General features: G+C 44.9%; 1 protein-coding gene across 2 annotated transcripts; it reads right to left on the bottom strand.

The window, feature by feature from the left end:
* Positions 1 to 4,776: 4,776 nt before the first annotated feature.
* Positions 4,777 to 12,433, bottom strand: LOC108963831 (uncharacterized). Of its 2 annotated transcripts, XM_050978553.1 has the most exons (3): positions 11,161 to 12,433; positions 8,074 to 8,314; positions 4,777 to 7,265 (listed from the first exon to the last, which is right to left on the bottom strand). In XM_050978553.1, the coding sequence occupies exons 2-3, from the start codon at positions 8,241 to 8,243 to the stop codon at positions 5,741 to 5,743; spliced, it is 1,695 nt and encodes a 564-aa protein (XP_050834510.1). In that variant the 5' UTR covers positions 8,244 to 8,314; positions 11,161 to 12,433; the 3' UTR covers positions 4,777 to 5,740. The 2 variants fall into 2 exon arrangements, with proteins under 2 accessions (XP_050834510.1, XP_050834509.1); XM_050978552.1 differs by having other exon boundaries at positions 8,074 to 12,432.
* Between the last annotated feature and the right edge of the window lie 220 nt (positions 12,434 to 12,653).

Raw genomic sequence — 12,653 nt, 5'->3', positions numbered from 1 at the left:
AGCTTCTCTTAACATACACACAGTATTCATCCCTTAATTGTGAGAGCTTTTTTGTGAGAGCTTAATTGTGAGCATTACTCATCTATAACAGAGGCCTCCTGTAAAAGCCACGCTGCCTTTGAAAATGTAAGCATATGGGAAATATTGTTTTTCTGTAATATTGTACTATAAGTTTGCACTGCCAGTGGTCCTTAAGCTGAAAGAATCTAATATGTTTTCTGGTCTCTCTAGCCACTGTCATTTAATAAACCTATTGAAGGATTGCATTTTGTTAAAATAGTTTCCAGCAGATTTCTTTTGTCACTCTTACATGCATAGTATGTCCAGGAAAAAGAATCAGGCATGATCAGGAAGACAGATGTAGCTAACATGCTACCATAATAAATTAAACCAAGTTCAAAAATATCAATTCCCTTCTTTCTTAAATGGAATGACCCATTTCTGAGACTCCAATAGCAGAAATGAAGCCTAAATAACTTTGAGACAGTGAAGTGGAAGAATAAGATGCCACAAGGGATGCAAAACTCTCCTTCCATTTCCTCTGTGTGATGACACCCACACAGCATGACTGTGTAATCTCAGAATATTCACTTCCTGTCACTAAATACCAATATCCTCACAGAGATGCTTTACTGACTCTTCTACTTCCTCGTTCAAGCAAGAATTCCTCCTCTCAGAAGAGGTTATCAAAACTGCAGCTACCAGGTTGTCTTCTTCAGTTCAGAAAGGAGAATTTAGTCCAGGACAGGCTGTCAGTTTATATAAGTTAAGAAAATTTGAAGTCAACTTGGTGTCACCACAGGCCCCCAGCTGGGCAATAATTAGCACTGACTCCATGATTTTCAGAAGGCTGATTATTCTATTCTATTCTATTCTATTCTATTCTATTCTATTCTATTCTATTCTATTCTATTCTATTCTATTCTATTCTATTCTATTCTATTCTATTCTATTCTATTCTATTCTCCCGTTGATTTTATAGACAGTAACAATACATCTGGACCTAATTGGTCTTCCAATCCAAACACCATCACCATTGGCTAATTAAGAAACCACACTTTGGTAAACAAATCTCCATAACCCACTCCACGTGTTCACAACAACAGGTGCAGCAAGTGAAAATAAGAATTGTTTATCATTCTCTTCTCTGATCTTCTCATACCCTTCCTCAGGAAAGCCTGGGAAAGTTGTGGTTTCTCTCTGTGGCCAGAGAGCTGCTGCCACAGTTCACCCTTTTGTGTTTAAAGAGAAAGGCAGCGTTTGTAGTCCTCTGCAGGGCCCTGTGAAGGAAGGAGAACAAACACAGCTCCAGAGGTTCCATTAGCAATTTGCTGGTTGACAATCAGAACCTCAATCAGATGCTGACTTAGAATGGTCAGGGAGATTCTCTACCTGCAGAATAACTATTTCTATCATATCACTAAGACAGGGTTTACAATATGAGAAAACCAAATAGCAATGTCTCTTTGGAGAATGCAACAAACTATCATTGTTTTAAAGTCCAAAAAGCTGAATTTCAGGAGAAGGTCCATTAGCTAGAGATGTTGATCTTTGACATCCCTGAATGTTCTTCTTGGTCCTGAAACAGAGAATAGCTGAAGAAGGTTAATAGGGACATCATACTATGATGATGACAAAACTTTGCTGAAAAATTGCTTCCATATGTTCCCAAACATGGGTGTGTTTTGGTTATGCGTATGAGGAAGTGTCAGTGCAAAACCATGCAATGAAGAAGAAATTGGCAACAATTAGGAATCATTCCAATAATGCATATAATCAATAACACATGTGACATTATATAGCTTTTAGGCATTATAGCGCTGACTGTCATCCCAGAGTCTGCAACAGCTTATAAACCTCAAATCAGCAGAGAATTGAAATAATATCTGGATTGTGATTTTCCAAACTCCCTTTAAAAATAGGCTCAGCTGTCAGATACATGTGAGCAAATTGCCAAGCCAAAATGATTTGAATCCTTTGGATGTAGAAAACATCTGTGTTGATTGTCAGTCATCCCATACATGTAGAGTCAGGGCCTGGCCACAGCCCAAGCTCTAATTGGAGAGTTTGCAGGATTACATTTTCTATGTAAAACTGTTAATCAAATTCAGAGGTATGTAAGAAATCTCTGGAATGGCCTGGCCACAGCCTTTAATTCAATGAACTGGGCCGAGCCTGACTCGTAGCCTTCCAGCATTTTGAGCTGTCAGTGAAGACGGTAGCTATTTCCCCCTCTTTTCTTTTTTTTTTTTCCCTCTGAGAAAGCCAGCAGTGGCGGCCGAGAGACCCAGCCCTGGCGGGCGAGGCGGCGACTCCATCACTGCTGAGCCCAGATTCATGTGGCTTGTTCCCTTCCCCCAGCTTTTCACTGGGGTCATTTGGGGCCCCTGGATCTGGGGTCCCTGGGACAGCCCGTGCCCATCCTAGTGTTGCCCATATCCAAAGCGAGTAAAACACAAAACAACAAAGTTGTTTTATGCGGTGCTTTATTGAGGGCCCTGGGGGTCTCCGCGGACTAACATCCCAAAATCAGAGTCCTGGGCTCCAGACAAAATTACAAGATTTATATACCTTTTTGTTTATACGATTACTTCATCTTTTTGATCTCTTTGCTTTATTTGTTCTACGTGACATCTCTAAGCTGGTCCTTGACTAACGGTTACATTGTATCTCCAACAGAACTTTCCTTACGGACATACATCATGTAGACAACAATTTCGTCTTCTACTGCACATTCTTTAGATAATCATGCTCTACTGATTTCTTGCAACACTGGTCTTTTGTTCTCATATATCATGCTAAGAGCTTACTTAGGTTACAATTTTTAGCATAACTACGTCTAATACATAATTTTGCTATTCTTATTTGAATATTAGAATAACTCACTGCAACAAGTTCCCCCTTTTGAGCATTTCTCAATCTTAGATTTGCAGGAATGCTCAAGTCTTTATTTCAGCTTCATTTGCATGTCTGTTCTCTTTGTACGGGGGCGGTGGTGTTGCTGGAATTTGAGTCATTGCATTCATCAGTCGTCAAGTGTGCATACGCTCTCGTCTAATCATACCTACGATACATCTGTATACTCCAAAAATGATTAGTATTAATATCAAAAACATCAATATATGTTGAATTGCCGACGATATCCAACCAGAGACTTGGAGCCCTAAGGAATCAAACAATGCCCTAATCCAATTGTGTTCTGTCTATTTTTCTAATTCTTTGGTCTTTTCCTCTATATTTTCTAATTGTAAAATATCTTTTTTTACTTCAATGGCCACATTTGGGATATGGATGCAGCAATGATCTATTTTCTTGTTCAAGTAACCACAAACCCCATGTTCTTTTAGTAACAGCATATCTAACGCCATTCTGTTCTGCAAAGTCATCCTTGTAGTGGCTTGCAATTGCAAATTTAAATATTTAAATCCCTTTTTGGTGGCCGCTGCCAATCTCTCGGTCTGACTCATCAATCTATAAATCATGTTCATATTTCGATATGCTGCAATAGGTGCAAAGAATGATTCCAGGGCCCATCCAAATTTAACACCACTATCTGGTTCGTGCCACTCATCTTCAGGACTCACATCTCTCTTTTGTCTGTTATTTCTCTCACTCAAGCTTGATTGTCTCCAAAATGGACATAAGGTAGGAATCCCAAGTGTGATTTGTGTAACTGGCCCATCAATGGGGAGATGTGTAGTCCACTGTCCGTGTCCCATTACCCAAACTAAATTACCGGGGCTGCGAATTGTGGTTGATCTACAATTTACTTGATTTTGGTTAAGTATATTCCCGTTTATTGAGTGATTGTACCCCCGGCATTCACATCCCCACTTAAGTAGTACTCTCACTGGAATTAGTCCAATGTCATTTTCCGGGGTGTCACAGGTATACACCTGTGTGCAATTCCAATTCTCTTTCTGCTTCCTAAGCTCCCAGTGTGCTGTCACCGCTGCTGTGACTGAGCGATGGGTTTGGTTCTTACTTCCTATCCACTGGATACACCACTTTACCAATCCTAGGTAGCTATAGGTCTCTAAAAGACTGGGCCCCCATATTGTCTTCCATTCTTCCTCTAATGAAATATTCTGAGAAACATTCTGACATACTATTTCGTTATACCAAACAGTCTTAGGAGCACTCGCTCTACAGACCTCATCATAGCTGCACCGCCCCACACTTTTAAATCGTCTTATTTTGGCAACTCGATAACTAGGTAGTTTTTGACAATCATCCCTGCTCCCAGGAATGGACCAGGACTCCCGACTGCCTACAATTTTATGTTCCATTTCCACCCACTGTTTCAATTCACTGCGACATATCTGAGTGGTATTTCTCTCCATTCTTGGTAGGGGTCCAATCGGGATTATTCCCCACGGAATGGGCTCTCCTGCAGCTTGTGGTAGTGGCAGGCAAGCCGTAATTTTTGAAACATTCTGTACTACCCCAAAATCTCTGATTAACCCAACTACTAAATTTTCTTGCTCTTCCCCCCTTTGGAAGTTATTTCTCAACTCTCTAATTCTCCGATTAAACACCCTTCCTTTCGTCAGCGAAACTGTGGTTCTAGCGTGTATCCACCAAGCATCCTGAGCCACCCAACACCAGTACATACCCTTGTCTGAGGATTGCAAATCTTGAACGACTAAAGTTACTGTATTCCCTAGTCTCTTTTCCCTCTGGTATTTAGCTGTTTGGAGAAGATTACTTCCCCCAAACCACCATCCAAATTCGGAAAATGCCATTCCCAAATCTAATTCACACATCAATATCACTGGGGATCCTGCCACTGCTCGATATACCCAATGTGATGGTCTCATTCTCTCTCCCAGGTGTGCTCTTCCTTTAACTTCTCTCTTTCCATATGAGGATTGCATCCCACAAACCACTATACAAATGTATTTTCCTTCTGATTCTGATTCTCCCAATCGTGGTTGTGTCTCATTGTACCATCCCATACCTCCCTGATCTGTAACCTATGCATTGCTTCAACCCTTTGGTTTGTCCCACAATCCTGCACTATTCCATTTCCACCATGTGACTGAATAAATAGTACCACAAGAATCCTGGGTGGTGAAAGAACAATTAACTCGCAAAGGAGGTCCATCCCACATATCAACATCAGCAGTGGAAGGAGTTATGATTATCCCAGTATCATTTCTCTCCCAATTCCCAACCCTTAACTGTATGTATTTGTAATCTAAGCTCCATCGGATCCTGACCAAACAAGTCTGAGTCCCCCCGCAGTTATGTTTCTTAAAGTGATGATTGAATTACCAATTTGTGCATCCTTATCCCAAGTTGTGACAGCATTGTGATTTTCGGCACGGTTCCCGTTCCCTCTTTTCCAATATACGGTCACCTCCCTGGCTCCAGCTCTCTGGTCATCTGTAAAAACACAAGTTAAGTTGACATTCATTCCCTCCAGTGCTCCTACAACTGGTTCAGGGACTGATACAACAACAAAACCATTAACAGAAGGACATCTTATTACTATCAGAAATACAATAATTAACAATGTGGTTCTTCTGCTCGGATTATCATCCGAGTTGGGGATAATACTTGTGTCTCCCATTGTGCAGGAACTTTCTTGACTCTGGTGTAGTGAATCCACGAGTCGATCCCTGCTACTTTAACAGCTGTAAAGGTTGTCAATATCACCTGATGCGGACCATCCCATGCTTCCCTCAGGGGATCAGTTTGCCAGTTCTTTATGTACACCTGGTCTCCTGGTTGTATGTCATGTACAGGATTTTCCAGTGGCAGTGGTCGATTCCACTGCAATGCTCCACGCAGAGGCGCTGAGAACTCTGTGAAGGGATAGAACATAATTGAAAATCACCTGATCTCCGGACACATGTGGGTCGCCCCTCAATGTAGTTGCATGATACGGTTTCCCGTACAGAATTTCGAAAGGGCTGACTCCCACCCTTTCTCTAGGCTTTATCCTAATTCTGAGCAAAGCTAACGGTAAAGCCTGCGGCCACTGCAATTTGGCTTCTTGACAGATTTTCTTTATTTGATTTTTCAGTGTTTGATTCATTCTCTCAACCTGACCACTCGACTGAGGTCTCCAGGGAGTGTGTAGATTCCAAGTGATATCAAGCATTCTAGCCACCTCCTGTACAATGTTAGCAATAAAATGTGGTCCCCGGTCTGACGACAATCCCAATGGTACCCCAAATCTCGGAATGATCTCTTTTAATAGAGTCCTGATTACTTCCTTAGCCTGATTGGTACGACAGGGAAAGGCCTCTGGCCATCCTGAGAAAGTACACACATACACCAACACATACTTGTACCCCTGAACCCTCGGTAATTCTGAAAAATCTAACTGCCAATAATCTCCTGGCTCTGCCCCAGTTTGAAGCCTACCTAGCTGGATTTGCTTCCTAACTATGGGGTTATTTTTCAGACACACCGGACACATTGCATTCACCCGCTTTGCCATTGTTAACATCTGGTTAGAAACCATCTCCTTTTTCAAAAATTTTACCAATACTTCTGCTCCCCAATGACACTTATTGTGCTCTGTAACAAGGATTGCATTCATTATTTGTTTTGGGACCACCACTTGTCCTGTAGTTGTGACGTACCATCCAGTTGCGTTTTTCTGTGCCCTCAACAATTTGGCCAGCTTCTCATCCTCTGATGAGTAGTGTGGTGGTTTGTTTAAGTAAGGAGAAATAGGGGTTACCTTTGTAGGGATCAAAGCCATCTGGGTCCATACCAGCCGTGCAGCCTCCTTGGCAGCCGAATCTGCCAGGCGATTTCCTTGGAAAATTTTTCCTTCTTCTTTCTGATGCCCACGTACATGCATGACGGCCACCTTTTCTGGCTTGTGGACTGCTTCTAGTAAGGCTAAAACTTCTGTGTGATGTTTGATCATAGTTCCTTGTGCACTAAGTAATCCCCTCTCTTTCCATAAAGCTCCATGTATGTGTACTACCCCGAAAGCATATTTAGAATCAGTCCAAATGTTTACCTTCTTTCCAGCGCTGAGTACCAGTGCCCTTGTAAGGCCTATGACCTCCGCTTTCTGGGCCGAGGTTCCTGGAGGTAATGCTTTGGCTTCTATAACTTGGGTTGTGGAGACAACAGAGTACCCGGCATACCTGGTCCCACTTTCCACGAAGCTTGATCCATCTGTGAACAACTCCCAGTCGGGATCTTCCATTGGTGTGTCCTTCAGATCCATCCGGCTGGAGTACACCTGCTCAATTATTTCCATGCAGTCATGGGCTAATTCCCCTTCTGCTGTTTCACTGCGGAGAAACTCAGCTGGGTTGATATGGTTAGTTGTTTTCAGTTCCACATCATCTTGTTCCCTCAAAATGGCCTGGTATTGTAGCATTCTGCTAGATGATAACCAATGTCCCCCTTTCTGTTCCAACACTGTCAATACCATGTGGGGAACGAACACTTCTATTTTCCTTCCCAATGTTAATTTTCGAGCCTCCTGTATCAGTATGACAGTGGCCGCTACGGCCCGCAAGCATGACGGCCACCCCATACTGACAGTGTCCAATTGTTTGGAGAAATAACCCACTGGCCTTTTCCAGGACCCCAATCGTTGGGTAAGTACCCCCAATGCCAACTGCTGTCTCTCATTCACATAAAGTTGAAAATCTTTATTCAGGTCCGGCAGGCCCAAAGCAGGGGCTTCTTTTAGAGCTTGCTTTAACTCCTGGAATGCCTTTTTCTCTAGCAGTATTCCATTCTAGCTTGGGCTCTTTCAGAGCTTCATACAATGGTTTTGCAAGCAGTCCAAAATTTAAGATCCATAATCTACACCATCCCACCATGCCCAAAAAGGACCTTAATTCCTGATGATTTCTAGGGAGGGGTATAGAACAGATCGCCTCCACACGATTTGTCCCCAGTTTACGCTGTCCTTGGCTCAGCTCACAACCCAAATACAGCACCTTTTCCTGAATGAGTTGTGCCTTTTCTTTCGATACTCGGTAACCAGACTGTCCCAACATGTTTAACAGTGCAATTGTTAGCGTCAGGCATACCCCTCTTTCTTCAGTAGCTAGCAGGATATCATCCACATATTGCAAGAGTACATACCTAGACGGTGGTTCTTTCACCTGGGTGGTCCTCCATTCCTCCAGTTCCTTGGCCAACTGATTGCCAAAGATTGTGGGGCTGTTGCTGAATCCCTGGGGTAAACGTGTCCATGTCAGCTGCTTCTTCCGTCCTGTGTTAGGGTCTTCCCATTCAAAGGCAAAGTACTTCATGCTTTCCGCGGCCAGTGGGATGCAGAAGAAGGCATCTTTCAAATCAATCACAGTAAACCATTTAAAGCGTTCTGACACAGATGTTAACAAAGTATAAGGATTAGCAACCACTGGGTGGATGTCCTTAACTATTTTGTTAATTGCCCTTAAATCCTGTACTAGCCTGTACTTACCATTTGGCTTACGCACCGGGAATATAGGGGTATTGTATTCCGATTCACATTCTTGTAATAACCCTAAAGTAATAAATTGAGCTATTGTGGGAGCCACCCCCTGCTTTGCCTCTGTCTTAATGGGATATTGTTTAATTCTAACTGGTTGTGCTCCTTCTTTTAATTCCACCACTATGGGTTGGGCTGCTTTGGACTTCCCTGGTACTCCTGTTTCCCAAACCCAAGGGACTACTGCCTGTTCTGCTTCGGGCGGGATTGGCACTGGATCGGCTTCTTTTAATATGAAAATTTTCCCAATTTCTTCATGTGGAATTTCCAATTTAGCTCTCCCATCTTCGAAAATAATTTTTGCATTGAGTAGGGATAATAAGTCCCGACCAAATAACGGTTTTGGACAATTTGGCATATATAAAAATTGATGATCCAGTTCCTTCCCACCAAACCTTAAACTGAGGGGCTTCAGAAAGGGTCTCTCCTCAAGTTGTCCCATAGCTCCGACCACTTGTATGGTAGTGTCACTAATTGGTCCTAGACGTTTATTTAATACTGAATAAGTAGCCCCTGTATCTACCATAAACTCCTGTTCTGTACCCCCCTATCTCTATCCTTACCTTGAGGTCCCGGTCTAGTCAGCTCTGATATTGACAATTTCCCAGCATCATTGCCTGGGCTTGGGCGACATCTGGTGGTGCTATTGGGTAAGTTCCCATAGGGCTCCCGATTCCACTCCCATTTCCACCTCCCCCCATTCCATTCCTTACAGGGCATTCATTTTTCCAATGTCCAATCTGTTTACAAAATGCACACTGATTTGAGCTTTATCCTCCTTGAGTAAACCCGTTGCCAAAACCCCCCATATTTGTCCCTGCATTCAGAAAGAATCCCCTGCCTCTGCAAAAACCACCACGTCCACGTCCTCTGCCTCCCCGTCCTCTGCCCCTTTGTCCTCCAGCCTGCTGCTGCATTACTGCCAAAATACTGGCCTGTTGTCTCTTTGCTGTCTCCTTTTCCCTATTATTATACACCTTCCAAGCAGTCTCTAAAAGTTTATCTAGCCTCCGGGTATCCTCCCCCTCCAATTTCTGCAGCTTTCTCCGAATATCATCCTGTGACTGACCCGTAAACAACAAGGCTATCTGTAACTGCCCTTCTTCCTTTTCAACATCCAAACTAGTGTATTTCCTTGCCGCTTCCTTCAGCCTTTCCAAAAATGCTGACGGGGATTCACTCTTTTCCTGTTTTACCGCATACAGCTTAGACCAATTTAATGTTTTAGGCATTCCCGTTCTTACTCCCTCTAACAACAGTTCCTGGAACTTTTTCAACCTCCGATGCCCCTCAATACTATTTGGATCCTACCCCGGGTCATCGGTAGGCACGATTTCTCCCACCGTAACTCCTGCCAGCCTCTGTGCCCGTATATCTTCCCTAGCCTTTTCCTTAGCAGCACACATCACCATGTCCTTTTCAGTTGAATCCATCAGAGTATCTAACAACACCTGCAAATCGTTCCAACCAGGATTTTGTGTTTTAATAACCATTTTTATCACCCGCGCAGTTCTCTCTGGATCCTCCCGGTAGCTTCCCGCTGACTGTTTCCAAATCACTAAATCACTCGGGGAGAAAGGTACTTTTATTACCACCCTTGGGGCCCTACTGCCTCTCTCAGCGGCGCAATCATGTGTGGTTTCCCCTGATTCTGTCTCCCCTGTCGCGTGCAAGCTGCGAGTGGAGTTCTTTGAACACTACGGGAACTACCGAGGGAAGGGGTTTGGGGACGAAGGGTAACCTTTGCCCATGAGACTCCTGGGGTCTCCAAAGATTCGGTATCATCATCCCCCTCATCCTCATCATCCCCATCCAAATCCTCATAATCCTTCTTACTAATCTCTATCCCTTCCTTTTTCTCTGGTTCTAAAGGTAGCGTGGAGGCTGCAACATACAGTGACATATCCTCCTCTTCTCAGTTGGCTTTAACTGCACAGCTCACATACACATTCCGTTTCTCACATTCCAGACAGTCTTTCTCCTCATCATTTTGGACTTTTAACATCATAATACCACATTCCTTCTGCCATTCTGTCTTTTGTCCCAAATAGTAAAACAAATCCAGATATGGTATTTCCTCCCACTTCTCATTCCTCCTTAAATACTGCATTAGGGGAGTTATCACAGTGTGATCTATTGTGCCATTTAAAGGCCATTCTGGCCCTCCCTCAGAGGCATACAAGGGCCACAAGTGATTACAAAAATCAATCATTTTTCCTTTCCGTAATCTGTCTTGATCAAAGCTTTCTGATTTCCATCTCCCTACCAAACAACCCAGTGGGGTATTCCCCGGCACTATCTCATTGGATTGGACAAGTGCTTTAAACGTTTTAAAAGGCATCATATCACAATACAATTTTACCACAGCAAAATAAAACAAAGAATACAAAAAGAGATTTTCAGAGAGAAATAGAACAGACCAACCAAATACAATTTTACCACAGCGAAATAAAACAGAGAATACAAAAAGAAATTTTCAAAGAGAGAAATAGAACAGACCAACCCAACCAATCTTGCCACTACTCGTCGCCGCGAGGGGCAAGTGCCGGACAAGCGAAGCTTTCGCCGCGTCTTACAGCCGGCGCCTAGGCTTTTCCACTAAGACGTCTTTAGCCCAATCCTGCGAGGATTGCCACCTCGTCTTACGGACAGGCACCCAAGAACCAATACCAGAAATAAAGCACCTTCGGGCTTACCTCCTCACAGTCGTCCGACAGGCGCGGGGGTCGGGCACGAACCGATGACTCCCCGAGAATCACTCGGTGCCGGCGTGGAGTGGATCAGGACGTGAACCGCCCCAGCCACCTTCGGAGTCCTGCCGCGGTCGCCAGAAAACTGCTGCCCGTATCCAAAGAGAGTAAAACACAAAACAACAAAGTTGTTTTATGCGGTGCTTTATTGAGGGCCCTGGGGGTCTTCGCAGACTAACGTCCCAAAATCAGAGTCCCGGGCTCCAGACAAAATTACAAGATTTATATACCTTTTTGTTTATACGATTACTTCATCTTTTTGATCTCTTTGCTTTATTTGTTCTACGTGACATCTCTAAGCTGGTCCTTGACTAACGGTTACATTGTATCTCTAACAGAACATTCCTTATGGACATACATCATGTAGACGACAATTTCTTCTTCTACTGCACATTCTTTAGATAATCATGCTCTACTGATTTCTTGCAACACTGGTCTTTTGTTCTCATATATCATGCTAAGAGCTTACTTAGGTTACAATTTTTAGCATAACTACGTCTAATACATAATTTTGCTATTCTTATTTGAATATTAGAATAACTCACTGCAACACTAGGATGAGCGGGTCACTCCCGCCTCCTCCTTCACTACCCGCCCCCATCACGCAGCCAATGTCTCGGCCATCCCTCCGGCATTCCGCCCTTTCCCCGACCGACCTGGACATGGACCAAGCCACAGCCTCTCAGGCCCCCACTCCTCTCACCCCGCGAATGAGAGCTGGACACATGGAGTGCTCCAAGGCATGGCAGGGACCCCACAGAGCAAGGGGGCCCCCATCCCAGGGAAGGTGATGATCCCAGGGGAATGTGGATCTTCAGATTTCGCGGTACGGTCGGGCCGGCCCCCAGCTGCAAGGACACGCCCCTGCTGAGGGACAGGCTGTTGGTGCTCGCCATTGTCCCCGTCCGTATCCCCTGGCAACCTGAAGGGAGCAGCGGGGAGCGGGCCAGCTGGGAGCGGCGAGGCGGGTTTGGGAACTTCTTCAGCGATGCAGCTCGCGTGCCGGATGGGAGCCGGGCTGGCTGGAGGTGGCGGAGCCAGTGGGGGAACATCCCCAGCTTGCTCTGCGGGCCCCGCTGCCGATGAACTGGCTGCAGGTGTTTGCGCTGGTGAAAGCAAAGGGGCAGGAGCGATCGCTGTTCCGGTCGGGATAATTGCTGACCGCGGAAGGAGAGCAGCTGAAGGCGTCAGTCCTTCCTACGCATGCGCCGGGCAACCGGAGCGAGCTGCTCTGTGGGCGATGCCACGCCCCTTCACGGTGCCGGGGGGAAGGAACCAGGGGCGGCTGTCCGTAAGCGGATTGTTCCCCGCCTGGCCTCGGCGGGGTCGGCATGCACGGCCACCTGGTTTGTGGAACAGGGAGTGTCAGCCTTGGCCCTCGGAGCAGTGCCATCCGCGGCAAAGACTCGCCAACTCCTATGTGCCACCCGCACGGGGGG

Source organism: Serinus canaria, chromosome 10, assembly GCF_022539315.1.
Source record: "Serinus canaria isolate serCan28SL12 chromosome 10, serCan2020, whole genome shotgun sequence".
NCBI lineage: Eukaryota > Metazoa > Chordata > Aves > Passeriformes > Fringillidae > Serinus > Serinus canaria.
Note: the sequence above shows the minus strand (reverse complement) of the source record. Positions and strands in the feature narration are given on the sequence as shown.

What these genes read in the sequence shown, in the direction of transcription:
- LOC108963831 (XM_050978552.1), bottom strand. Translation starts at nt 8,990, where the DNA reads ATGGTAGATACAGGGGCTACTTATTCAGTATTAAATAAACGTCTAGGA. An exon ending in GTGAAAGAACCACCGTCTAG is followed by an intron (nt 7,266 to 8,073) that starts GTATGTACTCTT and finishes GTTTCTCCGCAG; the next exon opens with TGAAACAGCAGAAGGGGAAT.